The 23561-nt window shown below is 44.6% G+C and overlaps 1 protein-coding gene across 2 annotated transcripts in view; it reads right to left on the bottom strand.

The window, feature by feature from the left end:
• LHFPL3 (LHFPL tetraspan subfamily member 3) overlaps positions 1 to 23561 on the bottom strand; it is a 263450-nt gene that overhangs the window by 28617 nt on the left and 211272 nt on the right. Inside the window, exon 3 of one of the 2 annotated variants that reach the window (XM_087768052.1) lies at positions 6858 to 6905. The exons of the other annotated variant lie outside the window; for it this stretch is intronic. Within the exon in view, the coding sequence (XP_087624178.1) occupies positions 6889 to 6905 (17 nt within the window). The 3' untranslated portion in view covers positions 6858 to 6888. The remainder of the gene's footprint in view (positions 1 to 6857; positions 6906 to 23561) is intronic. 2 annotated transcript variants of the gene reach the window in all.

Below are 23561 nucleotides of genomic sequence, written 5' to 3'. Positions count from 1 at the left end.
TCAAAGCAGGTAATGGAAGAAGAGTACCAAATAGACTGGCAGTATGAAGGACAAAGATGAGAGATGCAAGGAGGAAGCAAGGCTGTCTGAAAAGCTATCCAACATCCGGATTTTTAACCTGGTGCAGCCCCGCACGTACACATACTCTTGCTCTGTTCAGAAATGCTGCCTGGGGCAGCATTTGAGGATTTCGGATATTTGCCCCAAAAGTTTAGCAGCTTGGAGGTGCACATGCACAGACTCACCAACTGTGCGACGCATGATCACTTGGTCCAATCTGTATTGCGCACCGACCCCATGAGAATGTGCCTGGGATGTGTCAGACATGAATATGCCTGTATTCAAGAGAAACACCCCCTTTCTCTGCTGTCATAACAAGCATCCCTTTCCCACATATCTGGGCAGAAGCAAATGTTACAAACTGAAGGGATTATGTGCTGGATATTGCACGTACCATTGATTGTATGGATCTATGCACATCTGATCTCAACCAGGGACCATCTGACCCACTGATTTTTGGGTGGTTAGGTTTGTCATTTCCTTGAGTCAGGCACCTACAGTCTGTCCTACAGGGATTATATGATATTCAGCCAGAGGTGAGCACGATCTCCACAGAGATACGCTATTGATATGGAGATGTAATGACTTAGATGAAATCATTACTTATCCTTCCAGTAAGTTGTGTCCTGATTTAGTAACATATTCCATTTGTAGATCACATTGTCTCCAGTGAGTCTGCTTTACAACAGCAGTGCAAACAAATTAAACAAAGTTTTGATATGCTTTTATCAAAGATTTGTCCCTAGTGCCCTTTGATTTACTTCTTGAGATCTCCTCTGGCACGAACTGGATGGAAGCAATATTTTCTCCCCCTCAGAGTTGATCTGAGCTCAAGCACCTCTGAGAATATATGAGCTCTCCCTTCAGAGCTGGCTTCAGGCATTCTGGAGAATGACTGCCCTCCCCTCAATATATAACATGCTGAAGATAGCTGTATGTCTTAATTTCAGTGAAATTGCTTTTTTTCTGCATTTTCTTGGCATGCATATGGTGGTGCTCTGTCCTGAGCCAATACCAAAATGAAAAAAACCTGCTGCCTTTTCTTGCTGGTTGACAAAGGGAGGTAAAGAGGTACATGCTCTCCTTGCCTTTAACCACCCTTCCCCCTCTAGTGAGGACCAAAATTAATGACAGATCTCACTTGCCAGCAGGGAAAGATTCTTGCATTTTGCAATTTTTGTAATTGCGTCACAGAGGTTAGAGATGGGAATAACCTATTAATTACCCTTTACGCCGCTCCAAGTCTGCTGAAGGTGGTTCTCTACAGCAGGAGGTATGGTTTCCAGTGCACATTTTGATATGAAATAGAAATCTGGAATGGGAAAAGAACTGGTTCCATGGGCACCAGTATAGAGTCTTTTTTGTCTCTAGTCTTTCAGAGGATCATTTTCTGCTGAAAATGCTGTGATTAGGAAGATGAGCACTTGAGGTCTCATGGTGCTAGCATGATTGTCAATAGGACTGTGAAAGGGAAATACATTTTAAGAAATAAGAAAATGCTCTTAAAGATAAGCGTGTTGAACAACTGGAGAATCCAAAATAGCTGTTCATCAGGGAGACAGGTAAAGCAGTGTGTGCAACAGCATCAGCCAGTTCTAGCTCAACTCCTGTATAATAACTTGCCAGGTTAATATATTGCCAGGTTGTAAGATGCTACTGGTCTGTCTAGGTTTCTGTCTGTTAAATTCTTTGGGTAGTCTTAATGCAGAGAAAGGATATCACTTGCTGCCGTTATGAAGGAAGCCAACGATATACAGCAAATGCAATGCTTAAGACAGCAGATAACTTCTGATCCTTTGGCTATGTTTGATGGCGGATTCAGCCCTGGTTCCCAAGCCCTGTGGTTCCCATGGGACTGACAGCATCCACCTGACACAGGAGTCCCTGTGGTAGGGCAGGCTTTGGGGTTGCAGATACCAGCACAGCTAGAACAGGTGGGGTTCAGACACAAGCCCAGCCAAGCTGTCTTCCATAGTGAGCATTGGAGAGGGACAATGAACAAGCCTTCTTGCCTATGAACAAGCCCAAGATCTTTGTCCTGCTTCAGATCTTCATGGTCTGCCTGGTAGCTGTTGGCCATAGGAAAAGGTTGGCATTTTGGGGACTCATGATGCAGAAAGGTTGGCCAGCCCTAATGAAGGGTTATAACTCTGATCTGCTGAGGGACGGAAAACTTGAGGTCAGCTGAGCTTTTCAATGTCTTTGATAAAGACCCTACGATTTTCACACGTTGGGAATTTGGATAGTCTTTGTGCAAGGGAGGCACTGGTATTCCATTTCGTTTTCCCAGCTGTCCCATGCGCTTTCAGGAGCAAGTCTGTCTGTGGCCCTCAGCCAGCAATGCACTTAGATGGGAGCACACCTCTCAGTCCATGGATCATCCTGCTGAACTTGTTACGGCTCCTTACGCACTTCCAGGAAACAATGTGCTTTGCTGGGCTGGGTCCAGCGTCTCTCTCATGTTCCTATTTGCATAAAGCTCTTTCACATCCCTTGAAGCCATATTAATATGCTGGATGGGCTATGGACACTGCCCAGGACTGCACTGCTTGCTTGAGTCATAACCACACTTTCAAAAATTAATGAGTAGAGCATGCTTTTGCTTAAAGTTAAAAAGCACTGTTCTTTTGGGTTGCGAGCAATATGAGCATCAGGAAAAGGCGAGCTGGGCCCATGCGCTGTTCTGGTGATAAACACATGTACTCTTGTTTACTCCCTGAATAATAAGACTTTGAGCTCAAAGTTGGTAATGCTGGAGGGGATCAGCACGTGGCTGAAAACAGCAGGTGGGAGCAGAGGAAGACATGGTGTGTTACTCTTTTTGTTGTGGGTGGATCCCAGAGCCCCAAAGGTGGCACTGCAACAGCAACTTGAGTGAGCATGACAGGACGGGTCAAGTAGAAATGTTGGGGTAGAAGACCTTGTGGAGATGACGGAGACCAGTAAAAGTATCTAGCAGCAAAAAACTGCCAGGGACTAGGGCATGAGATGAGAAATGTCCTGGTGAGGGCATGCCTAGCTCCATGGTGCAGAGAATATCTAAACACAGGGAACAGAGAAAACTGAACAGTAGGCAAGTGAGTTGGACAGTGATCATTTCAGAGAGCACTGTCTTTTACTTAATGTTGCTGTTGGGCAGATAAAGCAGTAGGCAGTAGCAGTGTTGACAGATTCACGGCCACCCAGCGTCACTGTGAGGAGCTATGTCCCAGCCTGGGAAGCACAGAGGATGTCACGGTAAATCCCAAGGCACATGTTCCTGTTACTGAAAGACTGCAGAGAGAAGCCACCTGGAAGAGATGTTGGAAACCAGTCTCCTAATCTGATATAGTCAGAGATGTGTGTGGCTGAAGGTTGAATGAAATTGTAGAAGACCACTTTGATCAATGATGGCAGTCTGTGAATAGTTTTCTGAGGATTTGACCTTCATGTGAGGGATAAAATTGCACCGTACGTCATTAGAAAAACTATTTCCGTCATTTGCTCAGAATGACCTAACTGGAGAAGGTTAACTGTGGTGCAGGATTTGGTGAAAGATGGATGCTCTGAGGCTCGAAGAGAAGGCCAGCCAAGGCAACAGGGTTTGCAGAGGAACACATGAGAGCATGATCCAGTGGGCCATGATGGCTGGCTCTGTGGACACTGCTGGAGTCGGCTGAGCATGTAATATTGGCCTGTTCTTATGCTAACAGGCAGAAGCACTGTGCGGTGGACTTATACCCTTGTGTGTATGTGTGCAAGAGGGAGATATTGACATTCAACAGTCTGCAGTCGTTCTTCAGGTCTGTCCTCTCTTACTGGTGAATTTGTGTCCCGGTGCCAGCCACTTATACGTATGTGCAATTTAGAACAGCGATTAAATTTTGTGGCTGAGGCTGTTAACATCATTTAAAATAACACAATCATACAAAAACACAGCAGGAGAGAACTTCAGGAGGTCATGCAGACCAGTCCTTCTCCCAGGGTAGGCTAATTGCACCAGTGTCACTTCTGATGTGTTTGAATAATTTGTCCCTAAGGCTCTCCAACACTGGAAGCTCACAGTACCCTTAGGGAATTGTTTCCTCTGCTTCATTCTCCCCACTGCTGAAAAGGCTGTGGGATTTTTGTTCATCATATCTGATTTGAATATTTCTTTCTGGAATGTAAAACATGATTGCAGGTGCTATTATCCACATACGGGCACTGGAAACCAAAAATACTCACGCTCATTTATGGACTACTCCCTCACACTTGTAAAATGCGAGAACTGAGTTGGAGACATCCCTGCCATGCAAGGGAAATCAGTGGCGAACTCGGGGTTCTTCCAGCAGCACCAGGCTGACACAGAAACCAGAGATGGCTGAGTAAGGAGATCAGAGTGAAACACACAGATTATACAAATGAATAGGCTGAAACGTTGCACGGCTCAGCAGTTCTCTGCTGGATAGGGGTGTCTGAGAGACGGCTGGTTGCAGCAATCCTGTAATGAGTGTCAGAGAGCTGAGACGAGGAGGCGGCAACCAGGGGAATTAGCCCAATTCTGGGAATCTGAACTTTGGACTAAGAGTAGTTTAGGAGAAGAAAATGGGAGCAAAAATGCTTAATTGGGTGCTTTGGGAGGACAGACTATTTCTTGTCACAGTGGCACAGTGCAGCAAGACTCAAAGGCAAATTCAGGATCCTTAAGTGGTGCTAGAGACAGATCTGTGAGTTGGCTCCTACCAAAAATAGTCTGTGGGACATCCATTTACCATGCACGACAACTGTGGTTAGATGTTGGCTGTCGTTTTGTTTTGCTGTGCAGGATGGGGGAAGGTGGGTCTCCTGCCAGCAAGGGGAGGAGGTGGGAGGTTGTGGGGTGGCCCAGCTCTGCGTGTGTGTCATGGCTCCAGCTTCCCTGAGGAGGCACATTTCTTGGGGAGCGAAGGGGCCGAGTTGAAGAAGGAGTATGGTGACTTTTTGGCAGGTGGGAACAGAGATCTATGGTGCTCCTGCCTCGGAGCCTCAGTTGAGTCTCAGAGGCTCTGACTGCTGGCAGGAACTCACCAAGTAGAAGGAGGCAGGGAAATCACAAACGTGTTATTGACTCCCTTTCTTTTCTGCAACCCATCCCCAGCACTAACCATATTTGAAAATACAGCTTCCAGGCTTCTTTTACAATGGTTTCAAAAAACAATCTTACCTCTGTAGAGACTTATTTTACCAGTGCTATTTTTCCCTAGCTTTGAGTTCACCATTGACGTTAATTAGGACTTCCTTAGCCTCGTTAGCCTGGTGTTTTCCTTTGTTACTGAGAACAGCAAAGGTGACCTTGCTCGCCAGGTGGATTTTCTCAGCTCTGACAGTCTAATCATTACTGTCTTAGGAACAGAGGTAGGGATCTTACATGGGAAACTTGAGAGAAGCTATAAAAGCATCACGTAGACAGCTGTCAGTGTCAGCTGGCATAGCTCCAATAATTCAAAAGTAGATATGTTTCTGATAAGTCATCCTGTTCTCACACAACACATGCTGTAACTCCACACATATTACACATATTGGGTGCAATGGATTGAAGAGATATTTTTGTTGCATGGTAAGAAAATACAACAAATGCCTACATGTGTAGCTCAGCTGCAAGTGGCTGAACTGGGTATACTGAGAGTAATAACCAGCATCTGATAATCTCCATTTTATTATCCAGAAAAGTGGAACAGTGACCAGCACACTGATCTCTGGTGATCTGGTTTCAAATGGTAGCTTACAGCATAGTGAAAGTTATTTTGGTGGCCTCATTCCACTCCCCACCCATACAGTCATGAAATTGTAGAGTCATTGACAACTGTAAGTAGGCAGGGACTTCTGGAGGTCACGTATTCCAGTTCCCTGCTCAAAGCAGGTCCAACTAGAGCAGGTTGCTCAGGGTCATGTCCAGTCAAGTTCTGACTATCTCCAACAATGGAGATGACACTATCTCGCCGGGCAACCTGGTCAATATTTGACCATCCTCATGACAAAAAACCATAATGTGCTTGAAGTATGAGTGGCAATCCCAAGTGAACAGAAACCCAGGCAGGGAATAACTGAGTTCTGTCTCGCAATACCAGGCAGCACCAGAAGACCTGTGTGGGTAAGTATGTTTCAAGATGCTGTGATTGGTCTCACCTTCATAAGCATTACATACACTAAGATTAAAAGAAGTATATAAACACAGGAGAACATCATATTTGCCCACAGTAGTCTTTTTTTAACAGAGTACTGTGAAAACATAACATTTTTAATTCCAATGTGTCATCTGTCACATGAAGTAAGAGTTTGACAACAGCGGAGTCGTCACGAAGCATTCACATTGCAAAGGCACAGATGTGGGTAGCAAAGCTGTACGCAGCAGCCAGCTGCACTAGTACCAGGCTTGACTTCTAGAAAAGGCAAACTGGGAGCTGCTGCTTTCCACCAGCAAGCACAGAAGAAGTGTCGATACTGTTTCTGACCCATTTGAATTGCACACTTCAACATTTCTACAGTGGATTTCTAAACAGCCATATCCAATGGGGCCCTGATCCTTGTAGGTACTTCTGAACATTACTTGAGAATAACACACACAGCTTGCAGATTTGCCACTAGCAGCTGCCACAAGCTACTGAAAAAGGCAGATTATTAAGACTATACAAAACCAAAGCTGGGAATATAAATATCAGACGAAATGCTTACATGTTGCTGAACATGCTGCCTAACATCAGAAACACGAGACAACAGCAGAAAGCCATGCAATGTATTTTGGCAGAAGCGCGCAAACATTTCACAGCTTGTCCCCTGGATGCCATGCTCACACTTACATTAGTCTGTGTCATACTACCTTAACTTGTTCTAAGCATTTCCATCATCTGTGAGGTAGGGAGGGAAAAACAGAATAGTTAAGGTATAATCAAATGAGATCTTGCACATTGTAGTATAATTTGTAAACAATCTCATTATTGGCTGTAGTGTGGAGAGTGTGAATGGTTCAGGCTTCTGTCTCAATTTATCCAGACAGGCAACTTTCTGAAAGCCGAGTGATTCAATCGGTTACTAAGGAGGTAGATGAAAAAACTAGGATTAACGGAGGAGAAATAGTGACAGAACATAAACAAACACGTAAAAAAGCAAAGAATTTTTGTGTCTTACTGCATTTTTTTGCTGTCATGACAGAATCAAAACTCACAGTATCATCTTTTGATCAGTGAAAATTTTAAACACTATGTTAATCTGGCTACTTCAAAAATATTTGAATAAAGATGCAAAATTAAAAAACAAAAAAACACAAATCAGAACAATTAATTAGATCCAAGATAAAACTACATCAATCTCAGTATGTATGATCTACAGAAATCTTTCTTCTAGATGAGAAACTGCAGTAATAAAATAAAAATAATACATCTAGATCTTGTTAATACATCGCTCATCATTTTTGATTATTCTTCCAAAATCATAGATACCATTTGAAAGCCTACCAAATCGTTATATGCACAAACTCTCCTAATAGCTTAGATTTTAAGGACAGCCACGCATTGTGCTTTTAATTATGCAACCACAGAAGCCTGCTCTGGTGAGATCTTGCGCCCATGATGTCCTGAGAAAGCCCACAGGAACCTAAAGATACTTTGGATCTCAAAGGACTGTATCTTCAGTCACCTACTCCTATAATTTACTGTGAATTTACAGTACTTCGTGTAAGTGTATAAACCTTTCATGTCTGATGAGGACAGATACTAAAAGTCATCTACAAGCTAAAGGATTTGTATAAAGAAAAAATGTGTACTTGCACATCTATATATTATACTGAACAGCTAAAAATCTGTAACAAGCATGGAAGAAATAAGAGTCTCTCCTGAGGGAGTGGCAGAGTAATCAATTGGCCTAAACATCTGCTATTGGAGAGGAGCCTCAAAGGAGATGCTAAAATAGATAGAATTTGAGACACTATCTTAAAGCAATCATTTCTTAACTAAGAACATAGACCAATGGTTCCACTATCTGTTGAAAACTGTTTTGAAAAGAATTTAAGAACTTGAAAGTGGATTTGACATATAAATCACAAATAGCCATAACAGCATCAGAGTTGTATTTTCTAGCTGAGTTGAAGGCAGAAGAACTGTAAAATACAGCAGAGAAATTAGACACAGTAGCTGGAAATATCTAAATGCATTGATTAAATGATTGGCATGTCCTTGGTGAAAATAATCAATATATTAACTTTTCTAAAGATTCACAGTAGGCAGTAAGAAAACAAAATATATATATCTCTGTGTGTGTGTGTGTATTTTTTTTAAAAGAATTTTCTGCATTTCTGTCTTTCTTGGAAGCTGTGACTGCTTGTATACTGGTACTGGAGTGCCTCCATTGGCTTGTCTCCTACCATTATTTTGGCAATGAAACATGGAACAGAGGTGCTGAAGGGTATGCTCACTGGTTGAGTACTGAGATACAAAGCAAAGCAGCTGTCTCATTTATAATGCTGGAAAAAAATGAGGTAAAATAGCTTATTAAACAAGTGATATTGACATCACTTTACTTTTTTCCCTATTTTATTTTGATCCTTCTGCATTGCAAGAGCCAACGATCGGGAATTTGTAGTGATGTAATTGTGCTTGGCTCCCTGCCTCCCTCCGGCACATCCCAGTTAAGTGGAACCGATGCTGTTTCATGCAGATTAGGTGGCAGTCGTTACAATTCAGCAGCATTACACCAATTGGATACACTTGGGAAATATCCTAGGAAAACCGAGCCCCTATTCAAGCACTGATGAAGGCTCCCACGCTCCCCATGCTCTGCCTTTCCCCAGACACATGAGCTTTCCCCAGGATTGCCCGAGGATGTCCCTGCCTGTCCTGCCTCCCCGGACATGCTGGCTGTGCAGCTGCCAAGGGACATGGGACATGCAGTCCTGCCCCTGGGATGCCGTGGAGAAGACCCAGTGGAGCTCGGGTGTTTATTGCCTGTCCCATGGGCCTTGGTTTAGGCTCACCATCCCCATGGAGGTGAAGGCTTAGTTATCACCCAGTTAGTGTAAAACATACATAAGCAGAGCCAATCTCACCACTCAAGTCTCCTGGGGGATCTGCACAGGTTTATTGTCCCAGGCAATATCTCCTCTTCACAGGAGACTCTCCTGCCACCCTCTTAGTTAGGTCAAAGACTGTTTCCCCTCCATACATACGTAAGTATTATATAGCCATAGTAGGAATAATTTCTGGCCCTTAACTGGTTAATAAACAATGTTTTCCTTTGGTCAGAGGTAAAACTCTTGTCCTTCCTCGAGTTCCTCCTTGGCATCTTTCATGGAGGGATGTACCTTTCACTGAGCCATACTTTCTGCATCAGTCTGTACCCCAAAATACACATACAATATAGGTTTCTAAGCAGGTTAAGTGCATATAGCTGGTGGCTATCTCCTGAACAAGTCCAGTCATGGGAATGACCCAGCACTTGGTGGTGAACTGGGAAGATCAGTCCCCAACCTCTTTTCTTCAGTAAACCATGACAATGCACATGAGAGACTGGCAGGCCTGGGGCCTTCTGGGGATGTGCCCACATCTGTGTTTCAGTTGGGATCAGGAGAACGTTATTGAGGTGAATTTCCTATTTACTTTCCTTGTTCCAGCTGATAATGGGCAGCTGTGGGACCGAGCGTGAGCTCAGCTGGAATAACATCCTCTCTCCACTGCACTGCTAGCTCGGACATCGGGCCCCCAGCACAAGCCGTTTCTCCCCGCAGTGCTGCTCCGACTGCTAACAGGCATTGCCTGAGTGAATCCTGCTGACTTGATTGATCCTGTTTAAATCAATGTGATTGTTTGTACGAGCAAAGTTGATAGATCTGGCCCTAAGTGGCATTTACTCCACCCTATTATTTGGCATATAAATCAGCTGTTTGGGGCAGTGGTAACTGTTTTGTTACCACTGTGAATTTAGGAAAAAATCTATCACTGAAGAAAGTCCATATTTACAGTGGAATAACTGATGTTAACACTTGACTGGTTTTATTTAAATGTATAGAAGAGCCTTGCTCTGGAGCTAGTTTAATGGAAATGTTCTGTCTTTTGGGATCCTTGAATTTAGGGCTATAGGAAGAAGTAATCAAGTTCATTATAATCCCTTTCTTCCAAAATATCATATACATGAATGAATTATGCATTTGGTTACATGGTTGTAACTCTGCACATCACTGTTTGTACCCAGTGACAAAATATTCTTTTAGCTTTTTTAATGGTTACAGTAAAATTCTCCGTGATGTATATTGCAAGTAGTAATTTCCATCTAGAAATACTGATGACATCTTGCCTATGGCAATGAACAGGTTTTAATACAACAATAAAGCATGCCCTGTCTTCTTAACTAGTCTCCATTGATTAAACATGCAGATTATTTACAAAAAGCCTAACACAATGGAAAGGAAGAATAACTAATGCAATGGCTGTACTCCCAGGATCACATGCAATTCATCTTTACTAAGCTACCTGAGCCTCTATAATCTCAAGGCATTTATGAAATAATAGGGAGAAAGCTTTAGGCTAAGCATATTTAGTATAAAAAGTATTTGTTTAATTTGTTTCTTAAGATGAAATTCTCTTATTCTTGAGGGAAAAGGAAAGTGCTCACTGAGTTAAAGCCACAGACATCTTGCAGTAAGATGTCAGATCACTAATGGAAACAATATTTATGATGCTAAGATTTTGTAACTTATAATTAAACATCACAGTCCAGCCCCTGTAACCTGTGTCATCCTCACATGCCCTATTTTACACATCCCAGCAATTAGTGAAGCACATATAGTATATATTTAGACGAAGGCTTTCTGTCAGGAGCTGGTGATGTAGTGACTCAGCAAGGCATCATCAGAAGGCATTTGCCAGTGCTAAGGCTTTGTACACCTCTGTGGGGTCTAGACCTGTCAGATTAATACAAGGGGCTATTTTTGTAACATCCAGAAAGTTTCTGCTGTACATCAAACTGCACTAGTTGCTTATTTTAGATGATAGCAATTCATACATTTTTCTTGAACAATACAGTCTTTAGCACTTTTTGGGTATGTACATCTTGAAAATGAAACTTTCCTGTGAAGCATTTTGTAGAAGAAGGGCTTCCAAATTAGAGATCATCAGAGACATTTTTATCAGGCGCTTCAAACGTACCAGTGAATTAATAACCCACGCACCAAAGGTAACCAGCAGTCACAGCGACAGGCTGCCTGGGTATCGGGGAGTACTCTGAGCGCATAATTTGGGACAACGTGAACATCTGGATTCGCACCCTGCTCTCTTCCGCTGAGCTGGGGTTCGGCCCCGGGCAGTGCTGAGCGCCTCTTGAAAGAGGCCGTGCTCTTCAGCCAATCTGGTCTTTTATTTATTGTGTTCATTTTTCCTCCTGGCAACAGAAATCTAACCCTCCTTCCCATCTACTCAGTTGTTTTCATTCTTGAAAATAACTTGCCTGAAAGCCGCTGTTTTCCCTGCGAGCATTGATGCTGGATCACACGAATGTGACACGCACAGCCTGCTGCTAGCGGAGGGGCTGTGCTTTACTTTCTCTTGGCTACCCTTAAACATGCCCACAGTGTTTGGAGGGTTAGTCTGAGCCCATGAGCTGAGCATTTCACCCTGACTCGTGTCTCCTTCCATGTCCCTGAGCTGATGGGGCAGATCCTCACTGCGAATGTGTGAAGCAGTGGAAGACACCTATGAGATCCCAGCTGTGTCCCGAAGGTCAGAATCAAGGACTTCAAGCAACTTTTAGAGAGATAATGGAAATTACCACTGAAGCCACGTAATTTCACCGAAGATGTCATCATTAACACTTGGCTTTCACAACATGCTCTTCGTCTGTGTAAATCTTTTAGAAGGATATTGTCAAGGAGGTTGCTGTTATTAACTCTAATGGTGCAGTGAAGTGACTTGGAAAAGGTGACACTGAAGCCAACAAAGACACTGAAATAGAAGTGGGCTTTTCTGAGTCATGTCCTGACTCTCAGCCCTCCTCGCTTCCGCTGCCCCAGTGCCACTGGAGCTGCCATCCTTCTCACCTGTTCCCTGTTGCCCTTCTGCAGTCCCATATGTCCCTTCTGGACAGGCTGGATCGTGGGGCCGGGGCCAACTGTATGAGATTCAACAAGGCTCAGTGCCGGGTCCTGCACTTGGGTCACAACAACCCCATGCAATGCTACAGGCTGGGGGAGGAGTGGCTGGAGAGCTGCCTGGCGGAAAAGGACCTGGGGGTGTTGGTCAATAGACGGCTGAATATGAGCCAGCAGTGTGCTCAGGTGGCCAAGAAGGCCAATAGCATCCTGGCTTGTATTAGGAATAGTGTGGCCAGCAGGACCAGGGAGGTGATAGTGCCCCTGTACTCGGCACTGGTGAGGCCGCACCTCAAGTACTGTGTTCAGTTTTGGGCCCCTCCCTACAAGAAGGACATTGAGGTGCTGGAGCATGCAAAGAAGAGCAACGAAGTTGGTGAAGGGTCTAGAGAACAAGTCTTACGATGAGCGGCTGAGGGAGCTGGGGTTGTTTAGCCTGGAGAAAAGGAGGCTCAGGGGAGACCTTATCGCTTTCTACAACTACCTGAAAGGAGGCTGTAGCCAGGTGGGGGTCAGTCTCTTCTCCCAAGTAATAAGCGATGAGATGAGAAGAAATGGCCTCAAGCTACGCCAGGGGAAGTTTAGGTTGGATATTAGGAAAAACTTCTTCAGCGAAAGGGCAGTCAGGCACTGGAACAGGCTGCCCAGGGAAGTGGCTGAGTCTCCATCCGTGGACGTATTTAAAAGACAGGTAGATGTGGTGCTTAGGGCCATGGTTTAGTGGTGGACTTGGCAGTGCTAGGTTAACAGTTGGACTCAATGATCTTAAGGGTCTTTTCCAACCTTAATGATTCTATGATTCTATGATTCATATCAGCTGCCCATCCTTGCTCACCAAGGCACTTACCAAAGTGCCTTAATTGGCATATGCTCCCAGGTCTCGCTTGGCAAAATGTAGCTGTGTCTGCACTTTTCTAAATGGGGATGGATTAATCGCATGCTTAAAAGCTTTGCTGGATGGAGACCTGCACTCTAGAGCCAGATCAACCTTCATTGCTGGAGCCTGCAGGGAGGAGGAGAAGGCATTTTTCTCATTCTCCCATGCTAGCTGGGAAAGGGATGGGCAAGAGAAGCAGAGACAGCAGAGACTTTGGTTTCTGCATCAGAGCAGGCATCGCACCGCTGTAAGGAAAGCAGAAACTGGAGCATGAGGCTCTGAGCACCTGCCCGGATCCCAGAACATCCTAACAGCAAGGCTGAGCTGAGAGCTGTACCACATCTTAGTAGTTCTGCTATATTTTTTAATAAAAACATTTGGAGAAAAGGTTTCCCTAATGACTTTGGAAAAAAGGAACACCAAAAAAACACAACAACATTTTTTATGCAGGCAGCTATTAATAGTAGTGGTAATATTAGTTGTATCTAGGATAACCAGTAGTAATAATAATAATAATAATTGCCTGCATAAAAAGCATTGTTGGGTTTTTAATAGGAATGGGGTATTAGTAATAATAATACTACTTTCATATAAGTAGTTCTTTTGTGTGCAAAACATGTTAGGGATGGTATCTAAGTTGTGCAAGGCAGGGGTGCTGGAACCTCCATTACCTAAGCTATTAAACATCCTTTAAACTATGGAATAAAAGCACCACATCGTGCCTGTTATTATAAGAACACTCTATTGAAAAGAAAAACTGTACTTCTTACATCTTTTCCTGCCTGAAGCTTATTTCCATTGTCTTCTCAGAGAAGCAACAAAGTTTGGACTTAATCTGTTTAATCACACCTTCAGTTTTTATCTCTTTCTGCTATTATCGTCAACACATGATTTTTGAAAGATCTGTTCCTGAAGTTACTTGCCCCATCAAAAGGTTTGATTTTGCTTCTGAGGTGTATGTCTTATATAGTAAACTCACCTGTGGTATTAAGGACAAAGATCTCTTTGCTGAATCACTACGGTCAACGGGAATGTCAATATTTCTCTCTATGGCAGTTGGGTGAGGTCCCTTTTAGTTTCTTTCCCTTTTAAGTTGCTGCTTTTGTTTGGGGTTTCCCTAGACTCCCAGCACCACTCATGGCAACGTGAGCGGAGGGTTCTCACCGCGGCAGTTGTAACAATCATTGATTTTTTTCTGTTCAGCAGCGGAACCAGAGAAAAAAGATTTCTATCAACCTTCCAAAATGCAATCTTGAAAAATTTAATTTCAGATCAGCAAAATACACAATTTGAGGGACATGGTATAAAAGTAAAGGGAAAAAAAAACTAGCATCACAAAGCGGAAGAGTCAGGTATGGCAGCTATTCTCCCCTGACCTGGTACTGAAAAGTTCACTCAGGTCAAAACCACACTCCTCTACACGCAGGTATTTAAGCCAAAGCCCTTCTTTACTAGAGATGTTCTCTAGCTCCAGCCAGAGGTCACCTGAAATAAGATGTTCTCCAGCTCTCCTGGTGTGGCTATTTTACTTTTCATTGCACCTGTACAAATGCTCAGCAGTCAAGAGGGGAAGAGCATGTGCTTGAGTGACTCTGCAGCATGGTACAGCCTTTGGTTGACACAGCACTGTTGGGTTTTAGCTTGGGGGCAAAGGCTATTGAAGCCATTTACACCAAATTAAAACATATTGAAAGAAGAGACTTCAGACACATTCCCCAAAAATTCCTGGCAGTGTGATGGCTGTCCTGAAGGAGGGCAGTAGCCACTCCTGTCTTCCAGGGAAGGGAGGGCTGGAGTCACACGTCCTGCACCATCACCAGGGCACCTGGGAGGGAAGAGGGAAACTACCACCAAGGTCCAAACTATTTATCAGATAAAACTAGTGCTGAATTTGACCTGAATTCATAAAGAATTTATATGACCCCAAATTGCATTTTTTAATTAATAAAAGAGCTAAAAATGTTATTGCTAAATGCTGCTCACCACCTCTGAACATCAATCACACATTGAAACCACCACTTTCCGCGAAAGCCCATGCCTGTGAGCTCTGCCTGCCCAGGCAGGAGGGCTGCTGGTGAATCCTTCAGCTCCACCAACACGGTGGTCAAGACAATATCACAATCTCAGCTGCCTCCCTGCAATCTCCTCGCTACTCTGCGAGCCAGCCTCAACCTGAAGGATCTGCACATTGATGCGACTTCACTAATCTCACCATTTTAGGTTAGAAAGTCCCAAGGCTGTACGTCAGCTCTCTTGTACACATTATTATTTTTGTATCTAAATCTTCTTTAAATATTGGGCAGACTCTTTTCATAGCTGAGTAGTCATTTCAGCAAGTGTGGCGGTTGATTTACAGTTTATACTTTGTACACTTTCTGTAGTGAAGCATAAAATTGAAAGGCTTATGTCAAATTCATTCATACATGGACACGTTCAAGAACAAATTAATTTTAAAGCACTTACAGGGTATATAATGCTTCTGTGTCATGCTTTACAAATCTATAAAGTAATTTATAACATAAAGTCTACTTTAGAAGAGAGCTGCAGTAGAACAGATAGCGGAGTGATTTCAATCTAAAATATCCCAATGCTACACTCCCCTAGATATCTGCAATTCAGATCTGATAGGAATCGTGAGTAATCAGTTTCTAAAGCAAAATTATTATACAAGTAAAGGCTCTCAGTGCAATGTCCTCTTGCAAAACCAGGCTATTCTAGGACAAATTAAGTTTTCTAACCATCAGTATGCAGCACACTAGATAAGGGGTCAGATTCGGATCTCAAACTAGGATAAAACAGGGATCACAGTTATGCAGGACCAGAATAAAGTCATTTAGATGAATATTGGATAAATGTCCTGTGTAATTGTAATACTAGGGCCATTGTAATTAACTTCAAGAGAGTTTCCACCCCTTGAGAACAGATGTCTTCCAGCTGACATTACTGTTGTGGTCCTTCTCCTCTGGATGGCATGGGCAATGGAGGGCACGTCTGCACAGGGCGAGTGTCTTCCCTGCACCATCCAAGTGTGGGTCCCTTGGAGGCCCACCCAGCACTTTACGTTTCAGAGGGCCACCAGCTTCCTTCTCCTTTCTTCAGCAGGAGCTGGGAACTGCCAGCACTGCTCAGCACCAGCCTCTCGCTGCATGGGGCCAGGGGACCCAGAAACCATGTGGACCACCTCTCTTTGGTCACAGCCGAGCTCCTTCTCCACTTGCAGCAACGTTGTGCCTGGAAATTTCCCCACATTGAGCACTTATCATTAGCAAATGTGGTGGGCAATCATCAAAAATGTTCAAAGAGAAGCAGTGACCCAAATTCAACCCTGGGATGAGCAGCTCCCCTGAAACTGCAGGCAGGCGTGGACAGGAACAAGTGCTGAGTCTAAGGACCTGACAGCCAGCTGGCATGTCACAGCTACTGCTGCTCCCTCCTGGCATCCTTGTGTCTGCAGTTTTTCAGGGGCATTCCTGCTCTCTCTGCAAGCAGCAATTTAATATACTAACAGTACAAGGAGTAAAATATACAGCAATGACTGCAAACTGCTGCTGTGCTCCTCTTCCCACTATTCATCCTGCTTGGCTTGTGTATGGCACCTGGGTAGCTAACTCTGTAATTTGGACACAGGTAGTGCGTTCCCTCATCTCCTCGGGAGAAACAGAGACATAATCAGAATTTAGAGTGACTTCTAAAAGGTGCGTATTTCAAAAGCAAAATTGCAGCATAAAGCATTCAGAGAAACTATAACCCAAGTACCAGCTGTGTGCAGAAGGGGGAAGGAAAATATTCTTTATAACAGCCAGTGGCTCAGACCAAAGGGTCTCACTCAAAGCAGCCATTCCTACTCCTCGCATCAGAGGGAGGAAGCCCTAGTTTCAGTTCCCCCATGCAGTGAATTTTGAGATATTTATAAAAAATGGAACAGCTTCCACAGCGCAGGGCGATAAAGGTCACCCCAACACAGCTGGGCAGGTAACCAGTCAGGATGGCACAGCCACAGTGACCTGGGGAGAATCTCTGTGGGGTGACGGGATCGTCCTTCAACACAGACACACAGGCCAGGGGGTCATCCCGCGGCTGGGTGGATGCTCCCGCAGGATTCAAGAGCTGTGCCTTGCCCTTCTCTTTGCTGAATGCTGGGACCAGGTTTCTCAAAAGTAGCTAAGGATATTGGGTGCATTAAACTTCTCAGCACAGGAATTGATTTTGTTGGACATTCTCTTTCTGAAAGTCAGTTCAAACTGGGTCCCCCAAAAGTCCTTTTGAAAAGGTTAACCACCACCAGCCTCCTGCACCACTTTCTTCCTCACAGCCCCACAGCAGCTGCATCGCTGATACATGCAAAGGGAGAAAAGTCCTTATTCCAGCAGGAAAGGCTGAAAAAGGAAGAACTATTAGTCTGTAATTCTGCAGTGAAAGAGGAAGATTTCAAAGGAACCCAAAGAAAACTTGCATTCAGCTCAGTGGGAATGCCTTAGGTCTAGACTTCACCTATTTCTTTGCAGAAAGCCAGTTAGTGCTGCAACCTTAAGAGCTGCTTTAAACAAAGGGACTCCTAAAATTTGCTTTATCATCAGAAGGCGACGGCCGGCAGCCAGGAAGCGCAGGAAGCAGTGGGGTGCTGGAGGAGCCCCCCCGGCACAGCCCCATTGCAGCCACTGCCCCCTGTACCGAGTGCCGTGCTGCCTGCTGGGCCGTTTGCCGAGTGTTTTGCACACTCCTATTTGCAGTTGCTAATAAATACCCCCAATGTTAATAATGTGGGCTGGAATCTTCTGTGACTTCTTTCTGCCTCAGGTTGCATTCTTTTCTTTAAAGTTTCAGCACAGCAGTTCAGCAGTTTTTGAGAACCTGTATCATTGCCTAAGGAGTTCCTGACTCTGAGAGGAGACAAAATTCATCGGCTTTCCTGTGGTAGTACTCAAATATTAAATAAACGGTATTTGGATGGAGTTTTTCTGAATTTTGATTGCAAAAATCAGTCATAAAGACCTTGACAAGTAAATGTCAGTGTAGACCTATCCCACCCACCATTGCTGTGCTGGTGCAGAGCGCTCTGGGGCTGTTTGTGCCCTACGGGTTAGATTCACAAAGTGGTCATAGTGTCATGCCATGATGCTGCAGCACCCACCTTCCAGGGATCTAACCCTCCTCAAGCATTCACAAAGCGGGAGGTAACAGCTTGCAGCGTGAGGGGAGATGGGAAAGCCAACACAATGCAGAAGGGCCGTCTACACTAGATGATAGAAAATGTAAAAGCCAGGATGCATTTGAAATGCAAGCCTGCTGAGCTCTGCACAAAATGCTCGGCTTTTCCTGGATGCTGGAGAGCTGCTTCTACTCAAGAGCATTTCTATGGACCCCTGCTGTTTCCAACCCTTGTATTCCAGGAAGGCAGTTATTGTTTGTCCTCCCTTCTACTGTATTAAATCTTCCCAGATGGCTATCATGATTAAAAGTCTGCTGGGACATCTCACAGCTCCCCTGGAGACCTCCGCAGGGCGAGGAGAGGACCAAGCCTTGGTCGCTGGCTGTGGTACTCATTCCTAGCCAAGGCTGCCTCCTTTGGCCACATGGATCTTCACATTTGTAGTGTGCTGTCTGGGGTTTTGGGTAGGAGGGAACGCTCCCTGGAGATAACCAAGTCTCCCTTCCATGCCTAAATAAAAATCTCCTACAGGTAGGTGCTCCCTCTGTGTGGGAAAGGGAATCATCATTGAGTAAATGCCTATGTTTGCCCAGAAAAATGCTTATTAACAAATTACATTTGTTTCTCTCTAACACTGTCATAACTTTCTCAGTGAATTGATGTGGAGGAGCTTTCCTCTTGAACTGGCTCTTTAATTGCACCTGCTAACAAGGTCGGTAGGGCGCCAGGGTAAATAAGCACACGCAGTGCTCTCTGCTATTATGGCTGGAGATTGCCTCCAGCTGCTGAACTAACACAGTGACAGTGAAGCCCACAGCATAGACAAACATTTTGCTACCGCCCCAGATTTCAAGTTAGCTTATAAAAAATGTGGACTTATGCAATATAAAAAGACTTTGTAAGGCGTTTGACTTGACATTGCAGGGTATAACATTAGCACTAGGTAGGTTTAATAAAGCACATAGGAAACAAAGATGCAGAACTGCTTTCTCTGAGCACCAGCTGACAATGAGCCACCGTCATTAAACAGGGGTGTTCCCAGTAGGGACATATAGAGATTATTCCTAGACCTAAAACTGTTCATCAGCAGTGCAGATGCTACATGGCTGATAAAATCTGTACTTTGCACAAGGATCGATGTTATGTTTAATTGATGAAGAGAAGGCAGTCATACAAGACCTGTTGCTTGGTCAGACGGATCCACTGTTTTTAAGTACAGCCAAATACAGAGTTAAACTCCATGGAAGAAGAAATAATGGCTACTTTAGTTAAGTGCTATTTTTCCTCTAAAGGATTTAGAAGCCAAACAAGAAGATGAAACCTCAAGTCCTCTTGTAGCTGAGAAGGCTAATGAGACCTCGGATGGTTAAACAGGGGATGCTGAGATGGAGGCAGGATCTGAGGCTGACCTGTGTGTGCTATCTGCAGTCTTAGTACCCACGTTATCACTGAGGATGCTGAAAAACTGGGAAAGATGCAGAGAAGAACTGCAAAAGTGGGCCAAGGACTACAGAAGGAACCTAATGGGGAGAGAGAGATTTAAAAAGCACTATTTGTCTAGCTTATCAAAAAGAAGATTGAAAGGTCTTGATTACAGTGAATAACTATCTTCACAGGGAGAAAAGAGCTCTTTAATCTGGTGGAAAAGGATGAATGGTGGAAAGCTGAAAGCAGATATATCCGAAGAGGAAATTAGGCAAAACACGTTAATAGTGAGGGTCGGAAACAAGCTGCTGAGGGAAGGGGAGGAGTCTGCAGTGCTTGAAGATATCACGATGCTTTTCTGAGCAAGATAATTTTCTTGTACACATGCTATGTTTCAGTCCATCCCAAAACAGGCACAACTGTGTGAGATTTTAAGAGCTGTGGTAAAATGTAGATGTCTCTTCCAGCTTCAAGCTCTGGGACCCTGTACGAGCCATCGGGAGGAGGGGCAGGGGTCCACACGCCAGCTGGGGGTCTGTGCAGGGAGAAGAGGCCCCTGTTTTCTCTCTCTCCCCTTCCAGCAGGACAGTCACGCCAGGAACCAGCATTGGGATTTACTCCTAAAAGCCTGGCTGGCTGTGTTTCCAAAATGCCTCGCAGCACAATGAACCCCTTGCTTATCCAACCTCACTGAAACTCTTCCTAACGAGCAGAGGAGAATGGCGGGGCATTGCAGGGGCGACCACGTTGGCTTGCACCCATCCCCAGCAGGGCAGGCGGCTCGGGGCGCTAAGCCAGGCTGACACAACTCGAGCGGGCGATGCCTTCCTCAGGGGGATTATTCGGGAACAAAATTTGTCTCCTCATTCTGAGCGAGTTTTCTATCTGAAACTCAATGCTTTTTCTTAACTGAAACACATTTCTTCCCCATTCTCTCTCTCTATCTCCCCGTCTTCCACAGAGATAAACAATTATTTTTTCCCCAGCGGAGCAACAACATCTTTCAAATGCCTATTAGAGAGCTTTACACTCACTTAGTTGGTGAGCTCAGCTGTGCACACTCTGTCTGTGAGTCAGTCCCCACAGCCTGGACTAGCCACGCTGCACTGTGCCTGTGCCTTTGCAGCTAGCAAATAGTTTCTAATATAATTATGATTTTCAGTCTACGGCAGGATTGAACTCAACAGGGCTAAAAGGCTCAAAATAAGGTGGGTATGATATTGCCTGTGGCAAAACAATAATCCCCACCTTCTTTGAAGCTGACTGTAGCTATTTTTTATTCCTTTAAGTTGTCAGTCGCATGGCAAGATTCTGGCAAAAATTAACTCCCACGCTTGGCTTTGCAATAGGAAGGTGACTGCATCATGGAACGATGTTTCAGGCTTTCGTAAATTTATCTTTGACAAAATGCATCTCTTTAGCGAGAGAGAGCCTGGAAATAAGCAGGGAATGCTAACACCCTATTGTGGTGCTCCTAGACTTTTTCAGGATGGAGAGTCCTTTACTCTGTGTTTAAAGATATTATTCAAATCTCCATACTTACAGAAGAGAGAAAATCTGAACAGCACTAGCAATGGTGGAGCAGCCCTCGGAGAAGACGTGTGGACTGTGGTTGAATTTGCAGTGCCTTGTGTTATCCCTGACAGCATGTCTGGGACCCTTGAGGATTCAGCCCTTGGAGAGAGTAACCTTCCACCAGCTCATGAATGGTTACCAAACAGTAATCTCTGCTGACAAGCTGCAGCTCACCCACGGATGCTCAGCAGGCAATTGCCTGGTCTCATGATGATATAGTAAGAAATTTAGATCCTGCTCTCTTCCCAGCCCACAATCCTTCCTCCAGGACCCTTCACGTATTTTCTTCCCATGACTTTCCAGGAAAAACAGCTGCTGTAGCTGCTCCTGGCATGCAAGGGTGCAGGTAGCTGAGTTACAAGGGAAAAAGCTCTTCCTTGAGAAATATCACTCACTAATGTGTGGTTAAGCACAGAAATATTTCCTGATTTTTTTTTTTTTTTTTAAGGAGGTAGAGAGGGGTAATGAACGGTAAAACTAATGAGTCAGTTATTGTGTTTTCAAAAGGATGGAGAATGAGTTTTTTGATGGAAAATTGAAAGGCTTGATTGCAGTCTCTGTTGTCAGCCTCTAGCAGTTTGGCTGTGGTATAATCCATTGACTTTTCTATAACTGTCCTAATTGAACAATCAGAAGTGAGGGGCAAATTAGGCCCAAAGTCCACATTTGCAGGCAATTAAAAGTATAGCATTCTGGCTGGTAGAGATGAACATTTAAATCACCTGATTTAACAACAATTAACCAAAACCTTGTTAACTTGTACAGTAAAGAAATCAATAGAAAGATCAGGATAAAATACCTGGAATTGCCAAATAGAAATGGATAAGTGGAAATTAATGAAAATTAGGAAAAAAAAAACCCAAACCCAAACCCCCAACATTTTTCACAGAAAAGAGCCTTCTACAGCAACTACTCCACAGTAAAGTAGAGGAAAGCAAAACTTATGAAGACATTAATAAGGTACAAGTGAAAAGAAAATTAGATGCTTCAGGGCATAGAGATGACAAGAAGCATATCTGTGGCAATACGGTATGATGGAAATCATACAGAGAGAAGTAAAACAAAGCACACATGAGGAAAGGACGCGAGAGCTGCAGAACACCTACTCTGACAATATAGTCTTTCACTCTCGCTAAAAGAGAAAATCAATAAACGCTGTGTAGGAAGAAAAGCTTATTAAATGATTGACTGTCCAACTGGATATTCCTTTGGCAAACACATTGCTCTGTGTGATAGATGGACACCAGGGTCAAGAGGTCATTCACTGAAGTGATCAGGCTTCATAAAATCCAGATTTGCAAACAGGCAGGGAGGCGGAGCGCTGGTGAGGTTACTGCTGTCGGGTGATTTCTGTTCGCTGCAATGCCGCGAGTTCATTTACGGAGCAGTGAAAGAGTTTCAATGGCAGGAGCAGTGGAAGGCACTTCTGCACTGGGGTATGCCGGACCTGCGCACGCCCGTGACCAGCCATGCTGCAGCGCCTGCCCCGCGAGCAGCGAGGGCTGGCAGCCGCTCTGGGTCACCAGTGCCAGTGGCACACTCCCTCACCCTGCTCTCACGACACGGAGCCTGGCGGTACAAGTGGGATGAAACCATAACACCATAATTCTTTCTGTGAAGAAATGTCCTAGCCCATCCATCATCAGCAAAAGACTCATGAACCCTAGAGTCATAAGGGTTTGGGTTGGAAGGGACCTTCAATGATCATCTAGTCCAACCCTGCTACCATGGGCAGGGACATCTTTCACCAGGTCAGGTTGCTGAAGGTCACCCTGCATTTGGCACATAGCAAAGCAACAATAAAATGCCTTCTTTGAAGAGACCCTGTGTTTCTCCCACTGTCAGGCAGCAAGTTGTAGCTTGATTCAGTTTTTGCTCTCCCTGTTGGCTATATTACCAGCAGGTCCCTGGTCCCATCAGGATCAGCCCGTTGCTTCCCTATGCTCCCTGCCCCATTGCCTCCCCAGGGCTTCCCTGTGGGTCAGTGACTTATCCTCTCCCCTGCAGTTTTACCGACCCCTTTTTGCAAGATGAAATGCAGAGCAAGCTCACTCATCTGAGAACTATGGACTGTAAGACTTTGGAAGCGTGCATTTCATCCATAACTGCACATGTGAGCTGACAAGCCTGAGGCACAAAGAAACCAGGGTCCCACAGGACTGGGTCACAAATGCAACGCCCCAGCCTCCCCTCCGATATGGCGCCTTCTTCTGAACCGAGGGGGCAGGATTGTACCCCAAGGGAGCTCAAATAGATTGCAATGTACCTGCGGCCCCCCTCATTGCATGGTCCTGGGCACGGCAGGGTGGAATTTGGTGAAGACGTGAGATCTGGAGATGGCAGCCATGGAAATGTCGCTTCCCATAGCCAGTTCCTCCTGTAGCTGTAGCTTCCCTCCCGCCCTG

The sequence above is a fragment of the Nipponia nippon genome, unplaced genomic scaffold (genome assembly GCF_047370975.1).
Source record: "Nipponia nippon isolate SJK-2023a ecotype South Korea unplaced genomic scaffold, ASM4737097v1 scaffold_3, whole genome shotgun sequence".
Taxonomy (NCBI): domain Eukaryota; kingdom Metazoa; phylum Chordata; class Aves; order Pelecaniformes; family Threskiornithidae; genus Nipponia; species Nipponia nippon.
The sequence above is the reverse complement of the archived record's forward strand: the minus strand, read 5'-3'. Positions and strand labels throughout refer to the sequence as shown.